This window comes from Nuphar pumila, chromosome 12 (genome assembly GCF_984573655.1).
Source record: "Nuphar pumila chromosome 12, dmNupPumi1.hap1.1, whole genome shotgun sequence".
Classification (NCBI taxonomy): domain Eukaryota; kingdom Viridiplantae; phylum Streptophyta; class Magnoliopsida; order Nymphaeales; family Nymphaeaceae; genus Nuphar; species Nuphar pumila.
The window spans coordinates 21,455,455-21,477,756 of record NC_143260.1 but is presented as its reverse complement, the minus strand read 5'-3'; the positions used below and the strand labels follow the sequence as shown (position 1 = coordinate 21,477,756).

Genomic DNA, 22,302 nt, shown 5'->3' with positions numbered 1-22,302 from the left:
GATTTCGTTGTGCTTGAATTGGAGAGTTTTCTTCTGCAAGGTAACAAGTCCATGAACAACATTGAACATGAGTGGAGCACCAATTTAAGGTGAAGAAATCTAATGAACAACGGACACCACATAGCTTCCAAAACATGGACCTTACATGAGCTTTATTTTTTTAGCCTGGATTTGCTTAAGAACATCACTAGAGGCCACTTGTTTTTCTCCATTGCTTTTTCAACATGTTTTTGCCCAAAAATGTTCTAATGAGAGCTTGATAGAATTGAGAGTGCCTTGATAGTGGCTCCTTTTATTTTTCGAATGACGTCATTTGATCTGTGAAGCATATTCTCTAGACTAGATATTGCATTAAGCTTCCAATTCCCGTACTGGTGTAAAATTGTGACATTATTGGGATTTGACTCGAGTTAGAGAAACCAATTCTTTAAACCAAGCCTGTTCATCTTGTTCGAAAAAAAGAAAAAGAAAAAAAGATTTCCCAACCATAGGTATTCATGGGCAAGCTCTTGAGAGGGAAGATCTTGAAGGGTGGGAATTAGGAACCAACTAAGCCAATGGTGTGAATGTAATGAAACGAGGTCGAAGAAGAAAGTCTTCAAATGCCACTTATGGGCAAGAGCTTAAGTGCAACAAAGCACTCCACAAAGAGCACACAAGAGGGAGAACACACAAAATAATCATTTTATTAGTCACAATATGCATCAAGAAGAAGCGTACTCAATACAAGGGGAAGTTATTTAGCTTAGGCGGCAATCTGTCTCTCTTTCTCTCCTCTCTCTCATGATTTTTTTTTCATGTACCAGGCCAAGAAAGAAGAGGAGGAATTCAACACCAGTCCTCTATCTATGCTGATGATGGGCGTTGAGAACACAGGTAAGTTTCACATTGTATTATTTTATATATCTGGATTTTGTCTTTCAATCAATGAAGTGCGGTCATTAGTGAAGGAAAATTGTCTGACTTGACTGCTGTTAGGTACTTATTAACTGTCGGAACAACAAGAGACTTCTCGGACGTGTTCGTGTATTTGACCGGCACTGCAATATGGTGCTTAAGAATGTTAAGAGATGTGGACATAGGTTTGTGTGAGAAAACCTTTTGCTTTCCTTCCTGTTCTTTTCTTCTCCCTCTTATGAGCTTCGGTTGTGCAGATTCCAAAGACTAGAAAAGGCAAAAGGAAAGCCCCCCATCCTGTGAACAAGGATAGATTCATCAGCAAGATGTTCCTGCGCGGAGACTCTGTGATCATTGTCCTCAGAAACCCCAGTTAACCTGCTGTTCTTTGGTGGTGTACATGAATTCTTGATATATGCCATTGTGCAAGCTCCTTACTAACATCTTGCTGATTCGAACTGTTGCCTTGTTGACTATAGTTTCTTGAATTGTGATAACGAGGTATGCATTTTTATTTACAACCACGCTTAGCATGCCTGAATAGATTGGAAGTGAAAAAAGAAAAGGGTAGGTTTGCCACCCTTTGGGTAAGAACCCCCTAGTAGAAAATTGTAATTTATTGGGTTTATATCTGGTACAATCGATTGTACTTACAATCTAGTTCGAATCTATGATGCAAGTTTTGACATGATCTAACCTAATAGATTATGTCAAAACTTGCTCGATTTAGTAGGAATCAACTTTTGGATCATGTTTTTTTTTTTTTTTTGATGAAAAACATTGTTTTATTCATCGAGAAAAAGTGATGTCCGAGTGCACTTTAAGCTTTAGGATAAAAAATAGCTCTTCTAACCGAGTGCACTTTGGCCTCGTCTTGTAGATTGCACTTTAAACAGTGTTTTGTCTTTTGTGGTTTTAATTTTTCAATATATATATTGGGTTGATTGAGAAATGAAAACCTACAAAATGAGCACGATGCTGAATAAAATATGCTTTTAGATTTTTTGTACTTTTTAAATTTCTGACCCAATAAATGTGTTTTAATTGATTTACTGGAAATCAATATTTGGATCATGCATTCGGAGCTTTGAAAATCTGTAAAAATTGTAGGGCGCTGTTTTTTAATACCTTATAAAAACTTATCCATGTGGATCAACTAAAACCAAATCTAAAGAGACTCGCTCAAAATCTGGCATTTACATATAGTCCGGATTGTACTCGGATTCAGATGCAAAACTCCATAGATCCAACTTCGGCTAAATCAGGCTAAACGGATTCGGATATCCAGACCAAATCTTACAACCCTACCTCCTTGCCTCCTTTAGCGCACCTTCATCAGACCCTACGAGCAACTCTGGCCAGTTGCATATCTAGCGGTGACCATCCGACAAGTCCATCCCAGCAGCTCCATCCGGCCACTCCGTCCGGCGTCGTTTTACGGCAGTCACCTCATTTTCCGTCGACCAGGTATGATCTCTCTCTCTCTCTCACCCCCACTGCCCACGACGTTGAGAACTTCAACAGTCCACCGTCCGGTAGCACTAGTTGCGGTGACGGTGCGCATGCCTCTACCCTGAGGTCCTCTCTCACTCTCTCAACTTGCCAGATTTCGTCCTGCCGTCCGCCAACCAGCGGCCTCTCTAGCCCATGCCCCTGGCCCTGGTGGCTGGGTCTGCTTCTTCTTCTTTCCATTTTTTTAATGTTTGATAGGTCTTGATTTTGAGGGTTTTGGTTTTAGGGGTTTTATTTGTTTTTTTTTCAATTAGCATAACGTATTAGGTTTTTGATTTTGTGATCTTTTGAAATTTTTTTGTGTTTTCAATTACCATTATGCTGAATGGTTGATTTTGGTTAGAATATTAAGGATTTTATTTATTTTTCAATTAGCGTAAATTTATTATTACTTTTAGGATTTTGGGTATTGATTTAGATTTTTTCAAATGACATGAATATATAAATAAAGTTTTAGGGTTTTTTTATGTTCTATTTTTTAATTATCATTAAGCATGACTCCATTAATTAATGCTTGATTTTGGTTATCAAACTCCTAAATCTTTGATTTTTATTAGGATTTATGTCTTTTATTTTTTTCACATGTACATATTTTAATTGGATTTCTTTTTCAATTAGCATATATAGTGTCTGTTATGATTTAGGTTTTTTATTTGGTTTTTTTAGAATGACATAAATGGTTACTTTATGGTTTTAGGGTTTTTTTTGTGTTTTTTATTTTTTATTTAGGCATGAATTCATGAATATTATGTGATTTGGTTTTGGTTAGAATATTATGGATTTTTTTATTAATTAATGATCAATACATAATTTATGATGTTAGTAGGAATTAGGGTTTTGCTTTGATTTTTTAGAATGACATAAATGTTTAGTTATGGTTTTAGGGTTCTTTTTTTTCAATTATCATTAAGCATGAATCCATGAATATTGCATGATGAGATCTTGGCTAGAATATTAAGGTTTTTCTATCAATTAGCACAAATTCATAATTTATGATGTTTGTAGTAATTAGGGTTTTGATTTAATTTTTTAGAATGACATAAATGTTTTGTTTATGGTTTTAAGGTTTTGTGTTTTTTTTCCTAATCACCATTGGCATGAATCCGTGAATATTGTGTGATTTGATTTTGACTCGAATATTAGAGATTTTTTTTATCAATTAGCATAAATGCATAATTCATGATGTTTGTATAAATTGGGATTTTGATTTGGTTTTTTAAAATGGCATACCATCAACAATGGATTATGAATGTTTTTTAAAATTGAAAACTCAACAAGGTCAATTGTAAAAGGTTCGTTTTAGAACAACTATTTGACTTTTTTAACATATTGTTAGTATAGTTTGTAGTAATTATTTTTTTTTCTTTGTTACTTTGTGTTTGTGCCCACCCCAGTTTAGAATTCTGGCTCCGCCCCTGGTTCCCATAAATAGCAATTTGAGTGGTGATAGAACTCTGAAATTCTTTGCTTGAGCCTGCACTGCTTTGTCGAGTGCTTATCACAGTAGGCGTGCACCAAATTGGGCCATAAATTTGTTGGACAAGTACCAAATTTGGTGCTTATCAAAGGGTAGATTAATTTGTTTTAGTGTGTACGAGTGCATGTTGATGCCTAATAACAGAGATCTTAAGGACCGACCTCTGAATGGGTTCGGAGCAACTCAATCGTGGGGTCTCAGATCTTCAGTTTTTCAGGGATTTGAGATCCCCTTTTGGTTAAAAAACCGCAGAGTTCTTGATTCAAGGGGAGGATGTCTCTTTAAACTGAGGATCTGAAAAATTTGGTTGGTAACTGAACAAAGGTGCTCATAACTCGCTCAGTTCAGGTCAGTATTGAGCTTGTTTGGTCTCATCAAAGGGGCTTGCATTGAGCTCTATGTGAGCTTATTTTTTTGAATGAGTGGAGATTAAATAAGGGCTGTTCGGCTTGGCTCAACTCATATAGGCTTGGGTAGGCTTGTAAACATGACAAATAATCTCTCTGTTACGTGATGATGTGTGAAGAAATTGGTTGCTAGACATTACTCTAGATCTAAAGTTGGGTGTTATTTCTTTGCTTTGTCAATTGTCACTTTTTGGAAACAAAATATTTTGTAAACAAGTCTCAAAGATTTTCTTCGTGTGCCCCTTCTTTTTTCCAAATGAGCCAGCTTGGGTGCAGTTCATTCTCATATTGAGTCAGCTTGAACTTGTTCTGGGCTTGTGACACGTGAGTTCAGGTGTGAGCTCAAACATGAGTTCATATTGGGCAGAAGACGCCAATCTTGAACAAGGCAAAGTCAGATCATTCAGCTGTTATAATTCAGTTGTTTGCAGGTTGTTAACCATGGGACCAAGATGGAAAGGAAAATGTTCGGAACAAATTGCACTTGTTGATCCTATGTCCAAGATTGTTTCCAAGTTGCATTGCTGTTTGAAAGACTCCAAAAGTTGTGCATCACTGTGCAGTGAAGTTGTGCTCTTTGAAGCAGAAACAGAACAAGCAGACCTATTGAATCGTGCATGCTTTGGTCGTCCAGTTGTTACAGTAGCAAAAGACAAGCAATGGTTTCGGTTGGGTCTAGAGGAGGCTTTTTATCTGAGCAATGCACTCAATTGTCTTAAGGTTCTTGGAGAAGACAGCATTCCAAAAGATCCTGAAGAACTTGGAAAATGCATGAAAGATAAGCAGAGAACGTTCCCCATGCTGTACAAGGCTTATTCGCATCTCCGGTTCAAGAACTGGGTGGTGCGTCCGGGTTCACAGTATGGTGTTGATTTTGTTGTGTATCGCCACCATCCAGCTCTTGTTCATTCTGAGTATGCAGTGCTTGTTGTGTGGGATGGTGATGATGACTTGGGTAAAGCTCGCTTGAGAGTGTGGTCTGACTGGCAATGCATGCTTAGACTTTGTGGCAGTGTTGCCAAATCATTGTTGGTGCTTAGCATATCTGGTGTGAGTTGTTCCACTGACAACTTCCCCGCATGTTTGGATCAGTGGAATATCGAAGAGTACATAATACGGAGATGGGTAGCTGAGCAGCATCGAGAGGATGAAGTTCCCCATGAAGATGAACTTAAATGTAAGAAATCTTCTGATTCCAAGATTTTTTTTAATCCGATTGAAAGAACTGAATGAGTTTTAGCTGATAAGAGTCTCTCTCTCTCTCTCTTATGTTTCAAGGATGCCAGATGATCTTCCTGTTCACCACTTCATCAAATTTTCAACTTTAGAAACCTGTGTGACAAATATCTCCATTTTTTTAGATTCATTATGATAAGTTTGATTTACCAACATTGTTTTTGATATAGTGGTTTTCTTGGAAATGTTTATTGTTAAAATTTTCCTGTTCTCCAAAAAGAAAAGTAAATTTTCTTAATATCTTGAGATTTTTCTTGCCAGAAAAACTGGAGAACAAAATTTGTCATTCTAGTTGAAGCAGGATGTTCACCGCCTGTTCATTTTTTGCACGTGACATGATTTTGAGTACAATCAGCTGTATAGAATTAATGTGAGCATGCCTGCACTTGCCTATGTGTCCTTTGACACCAGGCCCGCACAATGAGTCAGGTAAGCATGGGTTCAGCCAAGAGCATAAATGAACCATGCCTGAGCAACAAGCCCAAGTTCATCTACATAAACGAGCAACTTGATCAAGTGAGCTCAGATAAGCCCGATTAAGCTTGCTAGAGATGTATTAGATGTCTTTTGCTGCATAAAAGGCACAGGAAATATCTGTTCAACCATTAAGCAAGAAGTTGGTTTGAAACCCACCCCCTCAAAAATGTATAACAGGTTTTGTTTTTAATAAATTCCATTGGCTCATCTTGACCGAGCCTTACTCGAGCTCGCTCCACACTGACCCAAGCCAAGCTTGAACAGCCTGCAGCACTGTTTGTCACTCAAGTGAGGGCTAGGCCCTGCTTGTTTGTTACAGCTAGGCAATCGGTTCCTATCATTCTGGGGGCCCTAGCAATCAGATACAGAACTAAGCATGAGTTCACCAAGTAACTTCACATACCAATTTTGTTTTTTATCTCTGGTTAAAGATCTTGAATGCAAGACCCAAGGGGTTTTGTTGTAGTGGGATGGGGCCTAGGCCGTTTGACAGGCAGCCTAGGTTCCATGGGTGTCACCCCCTGCATAAGCCGAAGCTTGGCAACTCCCTGGGGTTGAGGGGTAAGCCCTCGGAGTTTTATGCTGACAGGACAGCAACCATAAGTACGGCAGGCTGAGCCAGTGCGGCTAGGTTTCTGTGCCTGAGGCGCTTTCTCCAAGTAAAAAAAACATCTTGAATGCATCCACCTTCAGATAACAACATAAACAAACTCCATCATGAAAAGATTCAGAAAACCACAGCTAAACTTGTGTTTCAAATAGGCTTCTGTATGACAAAGTTCAAAAGATCCGATCAACTTAGCAGAAGGCCAGCTGGATTAATTCCAACTGTCCCAGTAACTCGGGCCAATTAGCACCTCAGTCTGTAAACCAGATGCAATCTACTAGACGAGGCCAAATCAACCCAGAGAAAGTATCAACAAACTTATATGCTTCAATCAACCAATACCCGAGTCTGAGTTCAGTAGCCTGACTTCCCCAAGTTAATGTGGTCATTCAATATAAGAATTAAGCCTTTGATTTTTTACAAACTAATTTTTAACATAGATTCTCCTCTACATATGGTCTTACAAACTCACATATTATAATCACATTAATTCACACACGGTTCTTAATCATCAGCTGTTTTCAACAAGTGAAATAAATAAATGTAATTATACCAAAGAAAAGCTCAGTGAAAATGAAAAGAGATCTTACGTGCGTGACTGCAGTACCCCAAGTTCCCAATATGCTTCAAAAAATGATCTGTCTAGAGCAGACTAGGCTTACCTGCTGATACATGTGTAGGTCCACATTTAGCAAGGACCATTGAAATTGTGAAATGGATCTTCAGTTTCTGAGTAATAACAGTTGAATGATTAGCAGGCAATCATCACACATGGAAGTCTGGACAATGTATGCAAGCTTTCCCACATATAAAAGGAGAGAATAAAAGAACCAGCTCAAAATATTTTACTTCACAATTCAAATCTCAGCAACATTAGATTCATGGTTTCATCATTTCTCATTGCACTATCCACTGTTGTCGCCGATTTGTTGGGCGAACAATGGAAGCATGCTGAGATGGGCTCTCTCTAGTTGTTGATGGACCACTTAGAACAGCAGGTTTAGAATCTGCTCTGTTGCTATCTGACATTGCAGTCTTGGATGCAAGCAAGACTTCCTTTGAGTTTGGAAGTGTTTCAGGAAGCTGACTTCGCAAGACTTTGGAGTCTGGCACCTCCAAATTGCCCCTAATAATTGAACCACCCTTGTTTGTTGGCTGAGATGGAGGATGATCCCGAGGGGGAGTCCTGTATGGAGGTGCACCAATCTTCCTCTGCCTACTGACCATATCTTGGCGGACAGATTTACTGGTACTGATAGGTTCATCACTGTTTGAATCAACATACTTGTAAGATGACCTTGATTTGGGAGGCTGGCGTCCCACACTGACACTAGAGTCTGAGGAAGATGATGCATCCAATTGACCATTAGGTCTTGAACGGCTCCTGATTGTTGCCAGCGATAAAGGAACAGCCCGGCTTGTCCCATTAGAAGTGCCAACATTACTGTGCCTACTGCCCATACTTTTGTGTACAGAGGTACTAATGTCAACAAGTTCATCACTATCTGGAACAAAATAGCGGGGAGATGCTCCTGAGATGTTGGGTTCTCTCTTTTGTACCTCAAGAAAAGATTTCTGCTTAGATGCCTTTTGGCCTTCTATATAAGTTCTGGAATTGGACGGGTTTATATCTATGTTGTCTGAGATTACATCCTTGGTTAGTGACTTAGATTGTTCCCCAGCTTGTGAAACAAGAGGCTGTTCAGAAGGCCTGCTTTGCATGCTAACACCGGAGCTGACAGAAAGTGGCATGTCAAGCTCACAAACACTGTTTTCAGACTTCCGTGGACGATTGCCTGAATGAGTAGTCTTGTAAGAAGGCTCACCATCCTTCTTTTGTCTGATTCCAATATTTTGGTGGGAAGCCTCATGTTCCTTCCCAAGCTTTCTTACAAAATTTTGGTAGTTGGGGACCTCAGAATCTACATATTCTTCAGCATCTGGAACAGCATGAATGTAAGAGATATTAGTTTCCCTCTTTTTAATCTCAGGAGATTCCTTCTGTTCAGATGTTCCCTGTTCGTCTTTCACGCTGCTCGAAAACATATCTGTGCTAAAAGTTTCTCCTCCTGAGTCTTCCGATTCTACACCAATAGAAGATCCAGTAAAAGGCTGAATGGAATTGTCAGGTACTTGGATATTTGGCTGAGTCTTGGCATCACTGGAAGCACTGTCACTAGAGTTGGAGACCTGCGGTCCCCCGCTTGGATCATGGTCCAGAACTTCTGAACCAGGAGCACTTGTTACACCAGATGCTCTTAATTCGGTTTGTGATAAAGCCTCATCTTTTGAAGCACCAATACTGGGAGTAATCATTGGCAAGTTTAAGTCCTGCGAGCCTCCACTTGGATCATGATCCAGAACCTTTGAACGAGGAGAATCCTTGGGAACACTGGGAAGCTCAGTGCATACCTTGGTGGCGATCATAAATTCAGTTGGACCATCCTGCACAATCAAGTAAATACATTAAACCAGCAACCATCAAGCTATTAATTCAAATTTTACCATATCAAGTGATCTTACATCATATCTTACAATATTTTCTTTGAAAGGATCTAAAACTTGTTTTTCAACTGCATTCAGATCCCAATCAACATTATGCTCTTTTGCAATTGCAGCCAAGATCTTCAATTTTGTCTCAGCATTTGGATCTCTAGCAGACAACTTGTCAATGACCTGGATGTTGTACAATTTTTCATGAACATGGTGCTGAATCAACTCTAACAAGATTGTCAGCTTGCACTATTGTTAGCATGCTTTCCTAGGTGACAATACCTTCTTTTTCTACATTACAACTAACAGGAACTTGTCTTGGTGTAGCATGTCAAATGCTTAACTTCTAAAAGAACTTACTGTGCGATTCACACAACATCCAGCACGAAGTTCCATAGCAGCAGCAATGAAGTCCTTCCCATATTTTGCTGTAAAATGTTTACAGATATCTGCAAGTTCTTGTACATCAGCACATTTTGTTGTTGCAAATGCTATGCTGGATATTGCTTCTGCCACGTCATTGGAGCAGTCTCTGGAGAGGAAGGAATAATTAGCATGAGAAATTACAGTCCACTTAACTGATAAATTAACACAATAATTTTCATTTCTTTGAAATTATCTACCATTGAATCTAACATTTCTATAAACAGGACCAGATGGAACAAACTAGACAGACTAACCCACACAATAAGAAAATTCAGCACATGGACCATTAGAGAATGACCACCACAATAAGAAAAGGAATGCGTAGAAAGATTTTAGCAATGATGCCATGTACATGTCAACAGAGAAACATCACCACACTAAAAGTTCCTTCCAAAAAATGGACCTATCAAACATAAGACACTGTCAATTTTACAGAATGATACTTTTCAAATTTATCTGAAGTTGTTGACCAGACTCTGTTTCGCACCGGGAGATGGGGATTAACTGAATCCCCTAGAATCCACAGTTTGGGGTCCTGGATTTGGAAAATGGTATGGGATTTGGACTCCCATCTCCTAATTTGAACCATATCCTAATAAGGATGTAGTTGCCAAATCCCCTCCCATGACCCCTCTCATCTCCCTTCCAAAACTAGCTAAGCTGATACAAATACCACAGAAGACAAACTGTTCCAAAATTTCCTGAAGCATAATGCATTTGTAATCAAATATTTACAACCAGAAACTATGGTCAATTTGAGTCATACTATACTGCTGAATGCAAGCTTAACAGGAAAACTGTATGCAGGCACTCAAACTTTCCACAGTTGGACCTAGGTGATGCTATTGTGAAGAAGCTGATTTTGAAATCTGATTAGAAGGGTGGTAATACACATACTTGTCATACATGTGCCACAGCTTGATAACTTTCCAACCTTTTGCTGAAGCCTCTGCCAATGTGATCAAATACTTACTACCAGAAACTACTTCAGTCAATAATTTCAGATTTTCTTTTTTAGAAGAGTTCACAATATCAAACATGACATCTTTGTTCATCAAAGAAAGGCTAAATGTAAAAAATTGACATATATTAGTGATCATCATTCAAGCAAGGAAAGCATGAAGACTAACGAAGAAGAAGAGTAGCCCTCACCTTCTGTTCTTTCCTTAGTGAGAATTGGAGGCTCTTTTGTCTCTCTATTCATTATATAAGATACCACTAATAGGACAGGTTTCACATTCTTCATCAATTGTTTGAACAAGAATTTCCGCCATCTTAAAGTAGATTTGGAGAATCTGAAGAGAGGTACCTCTAATGTTCTGAAGCTCTTCAATCAAGTTAAATCCATCACAAATCAGTTGTCATCTATTGGACGTCTCATTGCAGATGATGAAATATGCATGTAGACTGTGAGGACAGTTGGTTTAGAGTATAACATGTTTGTGACAATGTATGTTCGGTAGGCCTTTTGACCTACCTTTTGATGTGCACATGATCGTCTTAGATTAAGAAGCTATGTTAAATATCTCTAGGTCCACATGTAAGATCAAATGTTAGCCTCAGCATGATGTCCCAGTTAGTTCCATTTCACTCAATATAGATGCAGGGCCTCAAAGGGTGCACCGAGAGAAAGAGGTTGTGGTAGTTTTGGTGGGTGAGGTGCAGGTATACTTCCTTCCCGCCAAGTGAGGCCTCAAAACATGGTGTCTCAGAAGTGTTGTAGGCAAGGGTGTGTTAGTTCTAATTGCTTTCAAAGATATGATTTGACTATCATCCAACGATAGTGCAGTCAGTATACCTTTAGACCTCCTACACAGTTCGCACAGAAGTATAGGCACCTTAGGATTCTGAAGTTATGAATTGCTCCTTTAGTAAGCTTGGGATACGGTAGCCACCCACAATGACCTCATGGACAATAAGTGATTAGGGCTATATCTAGCAGCCTACACATTTGTCTTCATCATTAAGCATATGGTATGTGGATGCCGGGGTCACACAACATGTGACAGGTGATTCGGGTAGGATGATTTGTGTTATTGCTTCTCATGGAGAAACATAGTCACTAGAGATGCCAAGAGTCATAGTATTACTCGGGTGCAATCTCATTTTTTGTTTTCCAGCTTATTGATAAAACTGACCTGATGTCTTTTTTGTTAAATATTGTTGTATATACATCTATATATGTATAATACTACATAGTATGTACATACTATTTATGTATATACATATAGTATATATAATATATAATATGTAAAATAATATTGTATTTTTTAATTTTTCTTTTTTATTATTTAATGTAATATGGCTGTTGAACTAGCCGTTGGGAGTGTCTAACGGCTAGTTCTAGCCTCTTGTGTCTATTTAAATGGAATTCAATCCCCATCGTAAAATATGCTTTTTGTGAGCATTATTATTAATAAAATATATTTTTTAAGTGTGTGTGCTCTCTCTTTTGCACCTTATTTGCCTTAGTGCATTTGTGCTGCCCTTAGTGGCATGTGTTATTGGCTTATTGCCTCTTTGTGTTACTTCATTGGCATTCGATTACCACATGCTTTTGAAGCTTGGAGATAGTCTTGCTCGTTGGTTCCTGAAATTTTGAGGATCCTGCGGTTGTGTTCTTGCACTCTTCGATACTACTTCGTTCCAAGTTTTTTCTCTCGTGTTGGTGGTTGTGGATTCAAACTTCCTCTCCTTCGTTACTCATGAACATGGCCGAAAAATATACTATTGCGATCTCCTTTCAAACTTAATGAATCCAACTATTCGATGTGGGCAACCGCTATGGAAAACCATATGAAAGAAAAGACCGCTATGGAAAACCATATGAAAGAAAAGAAATTATGGGGATACGTTAGTGGAACCACTACGGAACCACAACTAAAGCTCACTCAAAGAGAAGGAGATGAAGTGAAGGTTCTCATTGAAGAAGAAAAAAAAGGCCTCACAAGAAGATCAAAATAAAATGGAGGATTGAGAGGCGACTAATACTCAAATCTTCTCGTGGTTTATGAATAGCATGGACTTCAATATCGCCACCAACATCATCAAATTAAAAAAAACATATTATGCATGGGTCTTTCTTAAGAACATATTCATTCAAAAGGATATGGATCAACAATATTATCTTCAAGACAATGTGCATTATGAGGCAAGGAGATAAAATTATAAGAGACTAGTATGGTCTTTTGCCCCCACAGTGGGATGAATTGTTTATGCAACCCAAATGGGAAGGCCCGACAATAAAAGAGTCAAAAACAAATTGAAAAGGAGAATCTTTTATCTTTCTTGTTTGGGCTTAGACCGGAGTTCGAGCAAGTAAGGCTCTCTCTTCTTCATAAGACCATCATGCCTCTTATTAGTGAGGAACTTGCTGAAACATGCCATGAAGAAACAAGATTTGGCATGAACAAAATGAGTGAGGAGGTTCTTGCTATGTTAACACAACAATAATTTGAGGACATATATACCTCCTCATTTTGAGAAATAGTTCAATGGAGTGTTGGAACATGATATGGTTTGGATCCTGATCTTGATCCACATTAAGATTTGTTGTGAAATATATTTCTTTTATATATTTTTATTTGACTAGTTTACCCCTTATCATTTAGTAGCTGTATTTTATAGTATGAGGGTAATATTATATTTTTTGCTGTAACAACTATGAAAAGGTTATCGATATAATAAGGAAACCACACGTCCAAGCTGTTGACATTTATGGGTATTCACAATGGTCTCCTCTCTCTATTTCTCCTTCTTCCTCTCGGTTTTGGTGGACGATCTTTGTTTATCATGATATTAGAGCTATTGATCCTGGATTGACTATCAAGGTGAGTGCAAGATCTTGGTTGCTCTTTTTCTTGTTCTTTGATCCTCCTTTTCTTTTTTCCTCTTTCTTGGTTTCTATATATTCTTGAAACTTATAATATCTTACCTTGATCCTAAAACCTTTTTCTTGTTTTGGGTTCCTTATTTAACCCAAAATTAACCCGTTAATCTTGTTCTCAATATATCTAAACCATGAAATATTCTTTATTTTTTTTCTTTCCAGCGTTTGAAATATTCTCTTTTTGCTGTGTATTTCACGTGATTTCTGGTTCTCACGTGAAATATATTTTATTTTCTCAAATCATGTGAAAAATTCCTATTCTTTTCAAGTATTGATATATCAACCCCAGAAGTTCCATCGGATTTTGATATATGATTTTCTAGTCTAAAAAAATAAAAAACTATGCAAACCTATTTGCTATTGGGAGTTGATAATTTTTGTATATTTTATTTTGCAAACCATTGTCACTATTTCAACTTTTCATTAATCTTGAAATGGATTCCTCCACATCATCTTCTCTTTATGCTAGTTTCTTGAATCAACTTGTTTATGGAAAACTTACCAATACCAACTTTCTTACCTAGAAGAGACAAATCGTTCCCTTTATCTGCAACCAAGATCTTTTAGGTCATCTGGATGGGTCAATCCCAATTCCACTAGAATTTATTGTGCAGGAAAAGAATGATGAAAAGGGGTTGTTGAGATTACTCATGTGAAAATCCTAATTTTGTTTCTTGGATGAAGCAGGACCAGGCACTTGTGGCACACATCACAACCACTATGTCCTAGGAAGTTCTAATCAACATTCTCGATGATTGCATGACTATGAAGCTCTAGAGTAAATTGGTTCAAACATTTTCTCAAGTTCCCAAAGCAAAAGTTATATTTTTAAATAAAGAATTTCAGAATCTCAAAAAGGGTTCCATGATCATAATGGAATACCTAAATACGATAAAGCAAATCACCGATCAACTTGCTATGGTCACTATGAAGTTCCAGAAAAGGATAAAGTGCAACAAACATTTAATGGATTAGGACCTGAATATAGTGTGGTATATACCACATTATCTTGTTTTCTTGACTTGCCTAGTTTTAAAACACTAAGATCTAAATTGCTCATGTTTGGAATGAATATGCCCGAAGCATCAGGAACAAACTCAGTTACTGCGGATAAGCATAGTGTTTTCTTGTTTGAGTCATAATATGGAAGAGGGCATGGTGGAATGCGAGGTGGAAGAGGTCATGGACGTGCAGGGAAGGTTGAGGTCTCCTTCACTTCCAAATACCCCACCATTGGTAAATCAAAACAAAAGAATTGCAACATGTTATGTTTGCAAAAAACCAGGTTATGTGAAGAAGGATTGTTAGTTTAAAGATGATCCCAAATATAATCCAAAGGCTAAGGTTCAAGGAAAGATAACAGATAGACCAGTAGGATCAAGATTGAATTCGGAGGTTCAGGCACATGTAGGAAAACTTTTATTGGCAGCTCTTGTAAGACTTAATTTGAAACAAAATGACCAAGAAGTCTGGTATGTGGATTCAAGGGCAACCAATCTCATTATTGAGGATAAAGGTAAATTCTAAAACTTTGTCCTTATTTAGGTAAAGATAAAGTCATTACCGGAGATGGCACTCAACACCCCATCACTGGCACTGGAAAAGTCTCTATTCATATGTCTAATTATAGTCTTCAATTGTCAATGTATTCATAGTTCCTAACATTAAAAAAAGTTTTTTTCTGTTTTTAAGTTAGTTGATCATACCAATTCATGCATTATTTTTACTCCTTTTCTTTATGTGAAGGATCTTCACATGAAGAGGATGTGCGTTGAAGGTCAAAGAGAAGAAATTCTGTACCTTTTCAAAGAAGACCCATCGATTGAAGTCAAGAATAAGTCCATCAAGAGGTCCAAGAGTCATTCATTAACTTCATGTTTTGTTAATGAATCTGAGTTGAATAAGTCTAGTCTTTGGCATAGCCATCTTGCACATTGTAATAAAGCTTTCATTGGAAAGCTCATTTTTAGCAATTTAATTTCTGTTTCTAGTGTTAATCAAGAGTTAGAGAGTCATATTTATCATAGTTGTCAAATGTTCAAGAGTTATGTTCTACCCTTCATTTCCAGCAATAAAAGAACTTCTAAACTTTTTGAAATTGTTTATTCTTATGTGTGGGGACCAACTCCGAATTATTCTTCTTTTGGAAGCCGATTCCATGTGATCTTTGTTGATAACTTTTTTTGGTATTCTTGGATATATTTTATGAAACATAAACATGAAGTTTTTAACATTTTTAAAAATTTTTATGCTATAATTTGAAATCATTTTTTCATGTTTATCATGAATTTCTAGTGTGATGGTATGGAAGAATATTCTTCAAATGACTTTATTGAGTGCCTCAAATAAATAGGATCAATCAAAGAGTGTCCTATCCTGGACACCTCAACAAAATGGGATTGCTGAGAGAAAACATAGGCACATTGTCAAGAGTGCATTAGCCATAATGCATAAAGGGTGTGTTCCCACTCATTTATGGACAAAGGCCTTCCATATTGTTGCTCATGTTATCAATATGCTGCCAATGAAAATAATTCAATCACTTTATTATAAGTTATTTGGAAAACATCCTGATTACAAATTTTTGAAAGCTTATGGATGTGTTTGTTATGTACATATTGATGCATCATTGAGGAATAAATTTGATAATAAGGTATATCTTTGTAAATTTATTGGTTATGTTGATGATTATGAAGGTTATTGATGTTATGATATTGAGAACAAGTGTATTCGAATATCAAGGAATGCGGTTTTTGACGAAAAAAAATGATCACAAAGATAACACACATGGAGAAGTGTGGACAACTAACTTTTATTAGTCTTGGTTGAGCGAGAATTTATTTTCAACAGAAAATGATGAATAAGCTCAAGAATAGAGAAATAAAAATACATGTGAAGGTGAAACCTATGAGGAGCAACAACATAATGGTTCAGATGATTGGTAGCACACTGCACTGAATGCAAATTCGATGTCACATGATGGGATATTTAAGGGTAAGGTATACAACCACAAAAATAGAGATGAACCTATCATGAATTCATTGCAGGGAAGTGTAGTAAATCAGATTGATTAAATGCAACAAAATGCAGCCAGCACTCATGCTGATCATATGCTTCCAGGTATAAAGAGATCTAGACATATTAGAGTGAAAAGATGGGTAAACTATGAAAATTTCAGCATAGATCATCAAATATTTTTAACTGATGAAATGAAGGAACTATATGAGTGTCAAACATGAGAAATTATTTCAAGTCCTCTTAACAAAAATGTTGTGGGGTCAAAGTGGGTGTATAAGATTAAATATAAGCCATATAAGAGCATAAAGAGATATAAGGCCCGACTTGTAGCAAAGAGATTCACACATGAACACAAGCTAGATTATAATGAAACCTTTAGCCTAATGGTAATAAAGGAAACAATATGTGTTATTTTGTCCCTTATAGTTGATTATGGTTGGATGCTAAGCCAATTGAATGTCAAGAATGTGTTTTTAGATGAGGACTTAAAGGACGAAGTTTACATAGAGTTGCCTTAGAGATATAATGAAAAAGATCCCAACCAATATGTGTGCAAACTAAACAAGGCTATATATGGACTCAAACAAGCATCCAGATCATGGTTCAAAAGCTTCTCTCTTGAAATTCAAAAACATGGATTTCTCATATCACATCTTGACCATTCACTTTTTATATATAAAGGTAAAGGGTGGATAACTGTATTGCTCATTTATGTGGATGATATAGTAGTTGAAAGAAATTTCAAAGATCATATTATAGAGATCAAAGAAGTTCTGAGTAAAAAGTTCAAAATGAAAGATCTAGGAATGACTAAATATTTCTTGGGAGTGAAGGTTGATAAAGAAAAAGATACACAGATGCTGACACAACACAAATACACTATTGATTTATTGAACAAAGTTGGTATGAAAGATTGTAAGCCTCTTATGACTCCTAGTCCTTTAAATCAAAATCTCAATTGTGATGAAGGAGAAGTGTATAAAGATCCCACCAAATACAGGAGCATTGTAGGTGTGCTTCAATACCTTACATTTACTCAACCATATGTTGTTTATATAGTAAATTAGGTATCACAGTATATACAATGCCTAAGAACCAATCAAGAGAATTCTTTAGTATCTTAAAGGCACACTTGGGGATGTTCTTTGTTACAAGAAAAGAGATGAAAAAGAGAACATCATGACAATAATGGCTTAGTCCGATGCAGATTGGGCAGGTGATTCAAATGAACAAAGATCGATTTTAGGATATAGTATTTTTGTTGGGACAAATCTTGTTTTATGGAGCTGTAAGAAACAAAAGGTCGTTGCTCGTTCTAGTATAGAGGCTGAATATAGGCTATGGCTACAACATTCTTAGAAGTGACATGGATTAGATATCTACTAAGTGAATTGTATAAAAAAATGTCATATTTGTTGTTTTATGATAATCAAAGAGCAATTAAAATTTTAATCAATCCTATTCAGCATGGAAGAACAAAGCACATTAAAATATATCAATATTTCATCCGAAACAAGATAGAGAATGGTGAGATCAAAGCAAAATTCATTTGAATAGAAGAACAAGTGGCTAATCTATTCACAAAGGGCCTAAGCAAGCATCAAATTTGGTTTCTAAAAAGCAAGTTGTCTATGATTTTAACCATGTACAACTTGAGGGAGGTTGTTGGAATGTGATATGGTTTGGATCCAGATCTGGATTCACATTAAGATTTATTGTGAAATACGTTTCTTTTGTGTTATTTTATGTGACTAGTTTGCCCCTTATGATTTAGTAGCTATATTTTATAGTCTGGGGATAAAATTGTATTTTTTGCTATATCAGTTATAGAAAAGTTATCAATATAATGAGGAAACCCCACACATCCAAGTTATTGACATTTCTGGGTATTCACAACAGTCTCCTCTCTCTCTCTCTCGCTCTTTCTCCATCCTCTCGATTTTGGTGGACGATCTTTGTTCATCATAGAGGAGGAAGAAAGATTGTTTGCCACTATTATAATGAATCGGGGCACATAAAATCAAAATATCCCAAACTCAAATAAAATGTGGTCTCGATGAGTGGAGACACTTCCAAGAGAGAAGAGACAAGAAAAAGATGGGGTGACCTCAAGGACTTGTTAATCGCTCAATTGGTAGAGGCACTTCAATAATATTTAAAGTTCACTCCATCTACTTTTGATGCCACCGCGTCATCCTCTTCCCTTCTCGGTACGTCCTCTTGGATCTTGGATTTGAGAACTTTATTGCATATGACCCCAAACAAGTCTCTTCTTTTCGACACCAATTCATATTTCTCACATGTTTCTACTGCTGATAGAACCTCTTTAAATGTCAAAAATATTGAAAATTTAAAGAATTTCACAAAACATTTAAAATATTTTTTGTTCCAAATGTTAGAGTTATTCCAAAACTAAACTTAAATATTTTCTCGATTTTCCAAATATCAGATTATGGATGTTAAGTTCCCATCACATCTAAAGCTTGTTGGGTGCAAAATCTCCAGGTAGAAAAACTGATTGGGCAAGGTCATAGAAGATGAGATCTCTACTATATGGACTTTCTTTGTCTACCAAAAGAATCTTTTTGTAATTATGCCCAAGAAATAGACTTAGTTCTTTAGTATAAAAGATTAGGACACCCAAGTATATCCAATTTTTTTACTTTTTCTTTTTTAGGAAAACTATTGTAATGAAAGTTTTTTTTTTTTTAATGATTGTATAGTTGAAAAAATGAAGATGCTTCATTTTAGAACTACAACTTTTGTGCCAAATGAACCTTTTGAATTGGTCCACTCGGATGTCTTGGGACCAACTCTTGTTATATCGAAAAGGGGGTTTTCTTATTATCCTACTTTTATAGATGATTATTGTAGATATACCTGGTCATAGAAGATGAGATCTCTACTATATGAACTTTCTTTGTCTACCAAAAGATTCTTTTTGTAATTATACCCAAGAAATAGACTTAAATCTTTGGTATACAAGATTAGGACACCAAGTATATCCAAATTTTTACTTTTTTCTTTTTAGGAAAACTATTGTAATGAAAGATTTTGTTTGTAATGATTGTATACTTAAAAAAATGAAGATGCTTCCTTTTAGAACTATAACTTTTGTTCCAAATGAACCTTTTGAATTGGTGCACTACCAACTCCTGTTATGTCGAAAGAAGGGTCTTCTTATTATCTTACTTCTATAGATGATTATTGTTGATATACCTAGATTTACTTAGATTCAAATATGATATTTTCTCATGTTTTAAAGAATTTCACAATCTAGTTAAAAATCAATTTAAGACCAACATCAAAATCTTTTGCTCCGATTTAGGGGGAGAATTTCTATCTAATGGATTTTAAATTTGTTTAAAGACCCGAGATTTTACATAAAATATATTGTCCTATAACACCTCAACAAAATAGAATTGTTGGAAGAAAACACTGACATATTGTTGAAACTGCTAGAACTTTGCTTATTTCAAAATAAGTTCCATTTTTTTTAGGTCGAAGCTGCTCTCACAGAGGTATACTTAAAAAATATAATGCCTTCATCAAATTTGAAAAACAAACCTCCAATAAATCTTTTTAAATTAGTCTGGATTTGAAAAGATTGAGAGTATTATGCTGCAAGTGTTTTGTGCTTATTAAAAAACATGAAAAACTCTCTCTCAAAGCCATAGAATTTGTATTTGTTGGATATGCCGATAACAAAAAATGCTACAGATGTTAGGATTTAAAAAATGATAAGCTCTATGTTTCTACAAGTGTTACATTAAGGATTTGATGTTAAATAATCTAAGCAGAATCTTGAGTATGCCTTCTTGTTTGATTTATTGCCCAAAAATAATGATAAAATTGTTGATTGTGATTCTAGTGAGAATGATAATCATAATATTTTCAATGATATTGATGTTAATATGGAATCTATTCATGAAGTAAACCTAACTGTGAACTTCAATGTTATGTTCGATGTGATGGTAGGAATCATCCATGTGCTCTTGATAAATATAGTCAATCCCATGAGATAGAAGAACCTAGTCTTAGGACATCCGAGCGTGCTTCTAGACCTCTGAATAGGTTTGTCTCTTATGAGTCATTTTCACCTAATTATAGAGTTTGTCTCGTATCTATTCATTCATATCATGAACCCTCAACTTATAGGAAGATCAAAGACATAAAAGAATGGGTTGAAGCCATGAACTTAAAATTAGAAGCCCTATATAAGGCTAAAACTTAGGAAATTCAACCTCTACCTAAGGGGTAAAAAACTATAGGATATAGGTGAATATTTAAAATAAAGACCAAAAATAATGGATCATTGAAAAGATATAAAACTAGGTTAGTTGCCAAAAGATATTGCCAAGAATATAATATAATCTATGAAGAAACCTTTGCCCCTATTGCTTGTATGATTAATGTTAGATTATGACTCTCATTGCAGTAGCATCCATTAAGAAACTGCCCATATACCAATTAGATGTTAAAAATACTTTCTTAAATGAAAATTTGAATGAAGAAGTATATATAGATCCCTTCTCTAGTTAGTACGTCAAGAAGGGTACGGTTCTTTGTCTTCATAAGGCCGTGTATGAGCTTAAACAATCCCCAAAGGTATGATATGATAAGTTCAATAGAACTATGCTGGATCTTGGCTTTAAATCATATTATATTGACATTTTTTTTGTAAGATATATAGATTCTACTTTTGTTATACTCCTATATGTCGATGATATGATCATCATTGGAAGTGATAAGAAAGGAGTTGAACAAATTAAATATATGCTTAAAGAAACTTTTGATATGTTTGACCTTGGTTTTTCAGATATATTTTAGGCATTGAAGTTTCCTACTCACCAAGATGATGTATTTTGTTTCAAATGAAATTTGCAATTGATATTGCTACCCACTCAAAAATCATGAATGATAAAAGTGTTGACACACCAAATGTAGTTAATGTCAATATGAAAGCTGAAGATGAAATTCTACTAGATGATCCAACACCATACTGACAATTTATTAAATCCTTAACCTACTTGTCTATCACTCAATCAGACATTGCGTATGCAGTGCATATTGCAAGTCAATTTCAACATGCATCAACTTCAGTTCACATGAGTGCCCTATTGTGAATAGTTAGATATATAAAGAATACTATTTTTAAGGGGATTTTATTATCTTCCTCCTTGTCTTTAAATCTTATTACTTATACTGATTTAGATTAGAGAGAAAATTTCAAGAATCAACACTCAACCACTGATTTCTATATGTTGCTAGGTGATTCTCTTATATTTTGGTGTTGTAAAAAGCAACATAATGTATCGTTGTTTTCTATGAAAGCTGAATATAGGGAAATGACTACAATAATAACTAAGGTTGTTTGTCGTTTGGTTGCACCCTTCTTATTGATTTTAGAGTTGATATTTCAAAACCATTGAAGTTGTGTTGTGATATCAAAAGTGCCATATATTTTGCTAGCAATCATATATTCTATGAATGAACTAACCCTATTAAAATAGATTGTCATTACGTTCGAGAAGAGCACTTGAAAAAAAACTATTGATTTGCCTTATGTACCATCAAAATATCAAATCACTGGTTTCTTTCACCTAAGCTCTACCTTTACAGTGATTTTTTTTTCTTAGCAGACTTTCAATGTTCTCACCATAAGTTTGAGGGGGAGTGTTAAATATTATTGTATATATATACTACATAGTATACTATTTGTGTATATATATATATATAATATAATATAATATGTAAAATAATAATATAAATTTTGTTTCTTTATTTTTCTTATGTTTTTTTTTTATTTAAATGTAATATGGCTGTTGAACTAGCCATTAGGAGTGTCTAAAGGTTAGTCCAA

General features: G+C 35.8%; 1 protein-coding gene across 3 annotated transcripts; it reads left to right on the top strand.

Annotated features, from left to right (window-relative positions):
- The first annotated feature begins 2,264 nt into the window (after positions 1 to 2,264).
- On the top strand, positions 2,265 to 15,455 carry SEN1 (splicing endonuclease 1). Of its 3 annotated transcripts, none has more exons than XM_089983214.1 (3): positions 2,265 to 2,364; positions 4,725 to 5,470; positions 15,168 to 15,455. In XM_089983214.1, coding segments are annotated over exons 2-3 (738 nt in total). In that variant the 5' UTR covers positions 2,265 to 2,364; positions 4,725 to 4,734; the 3' UTR covers positions 15,170 to 15,455. The 3 variants fall into 3 exon arrangements, with proteins under 3 accessions (XP_089839340.1, XP_089839339.1, XP_089839338.1); XM_089983213.1 differs by lacking the exon at positions 15,168 to 15,455 and adding an exon at positions 5,572 to 5,710; XM_089983212.1 differs by lacking the exon at positions 15,168 to 15,455 and having other exon boundaries at positions 4,725 to 5,563.
- The last annotated feature ends 6,847 nt before the right edge of the window (positions 15,456 to 22,302 follow it).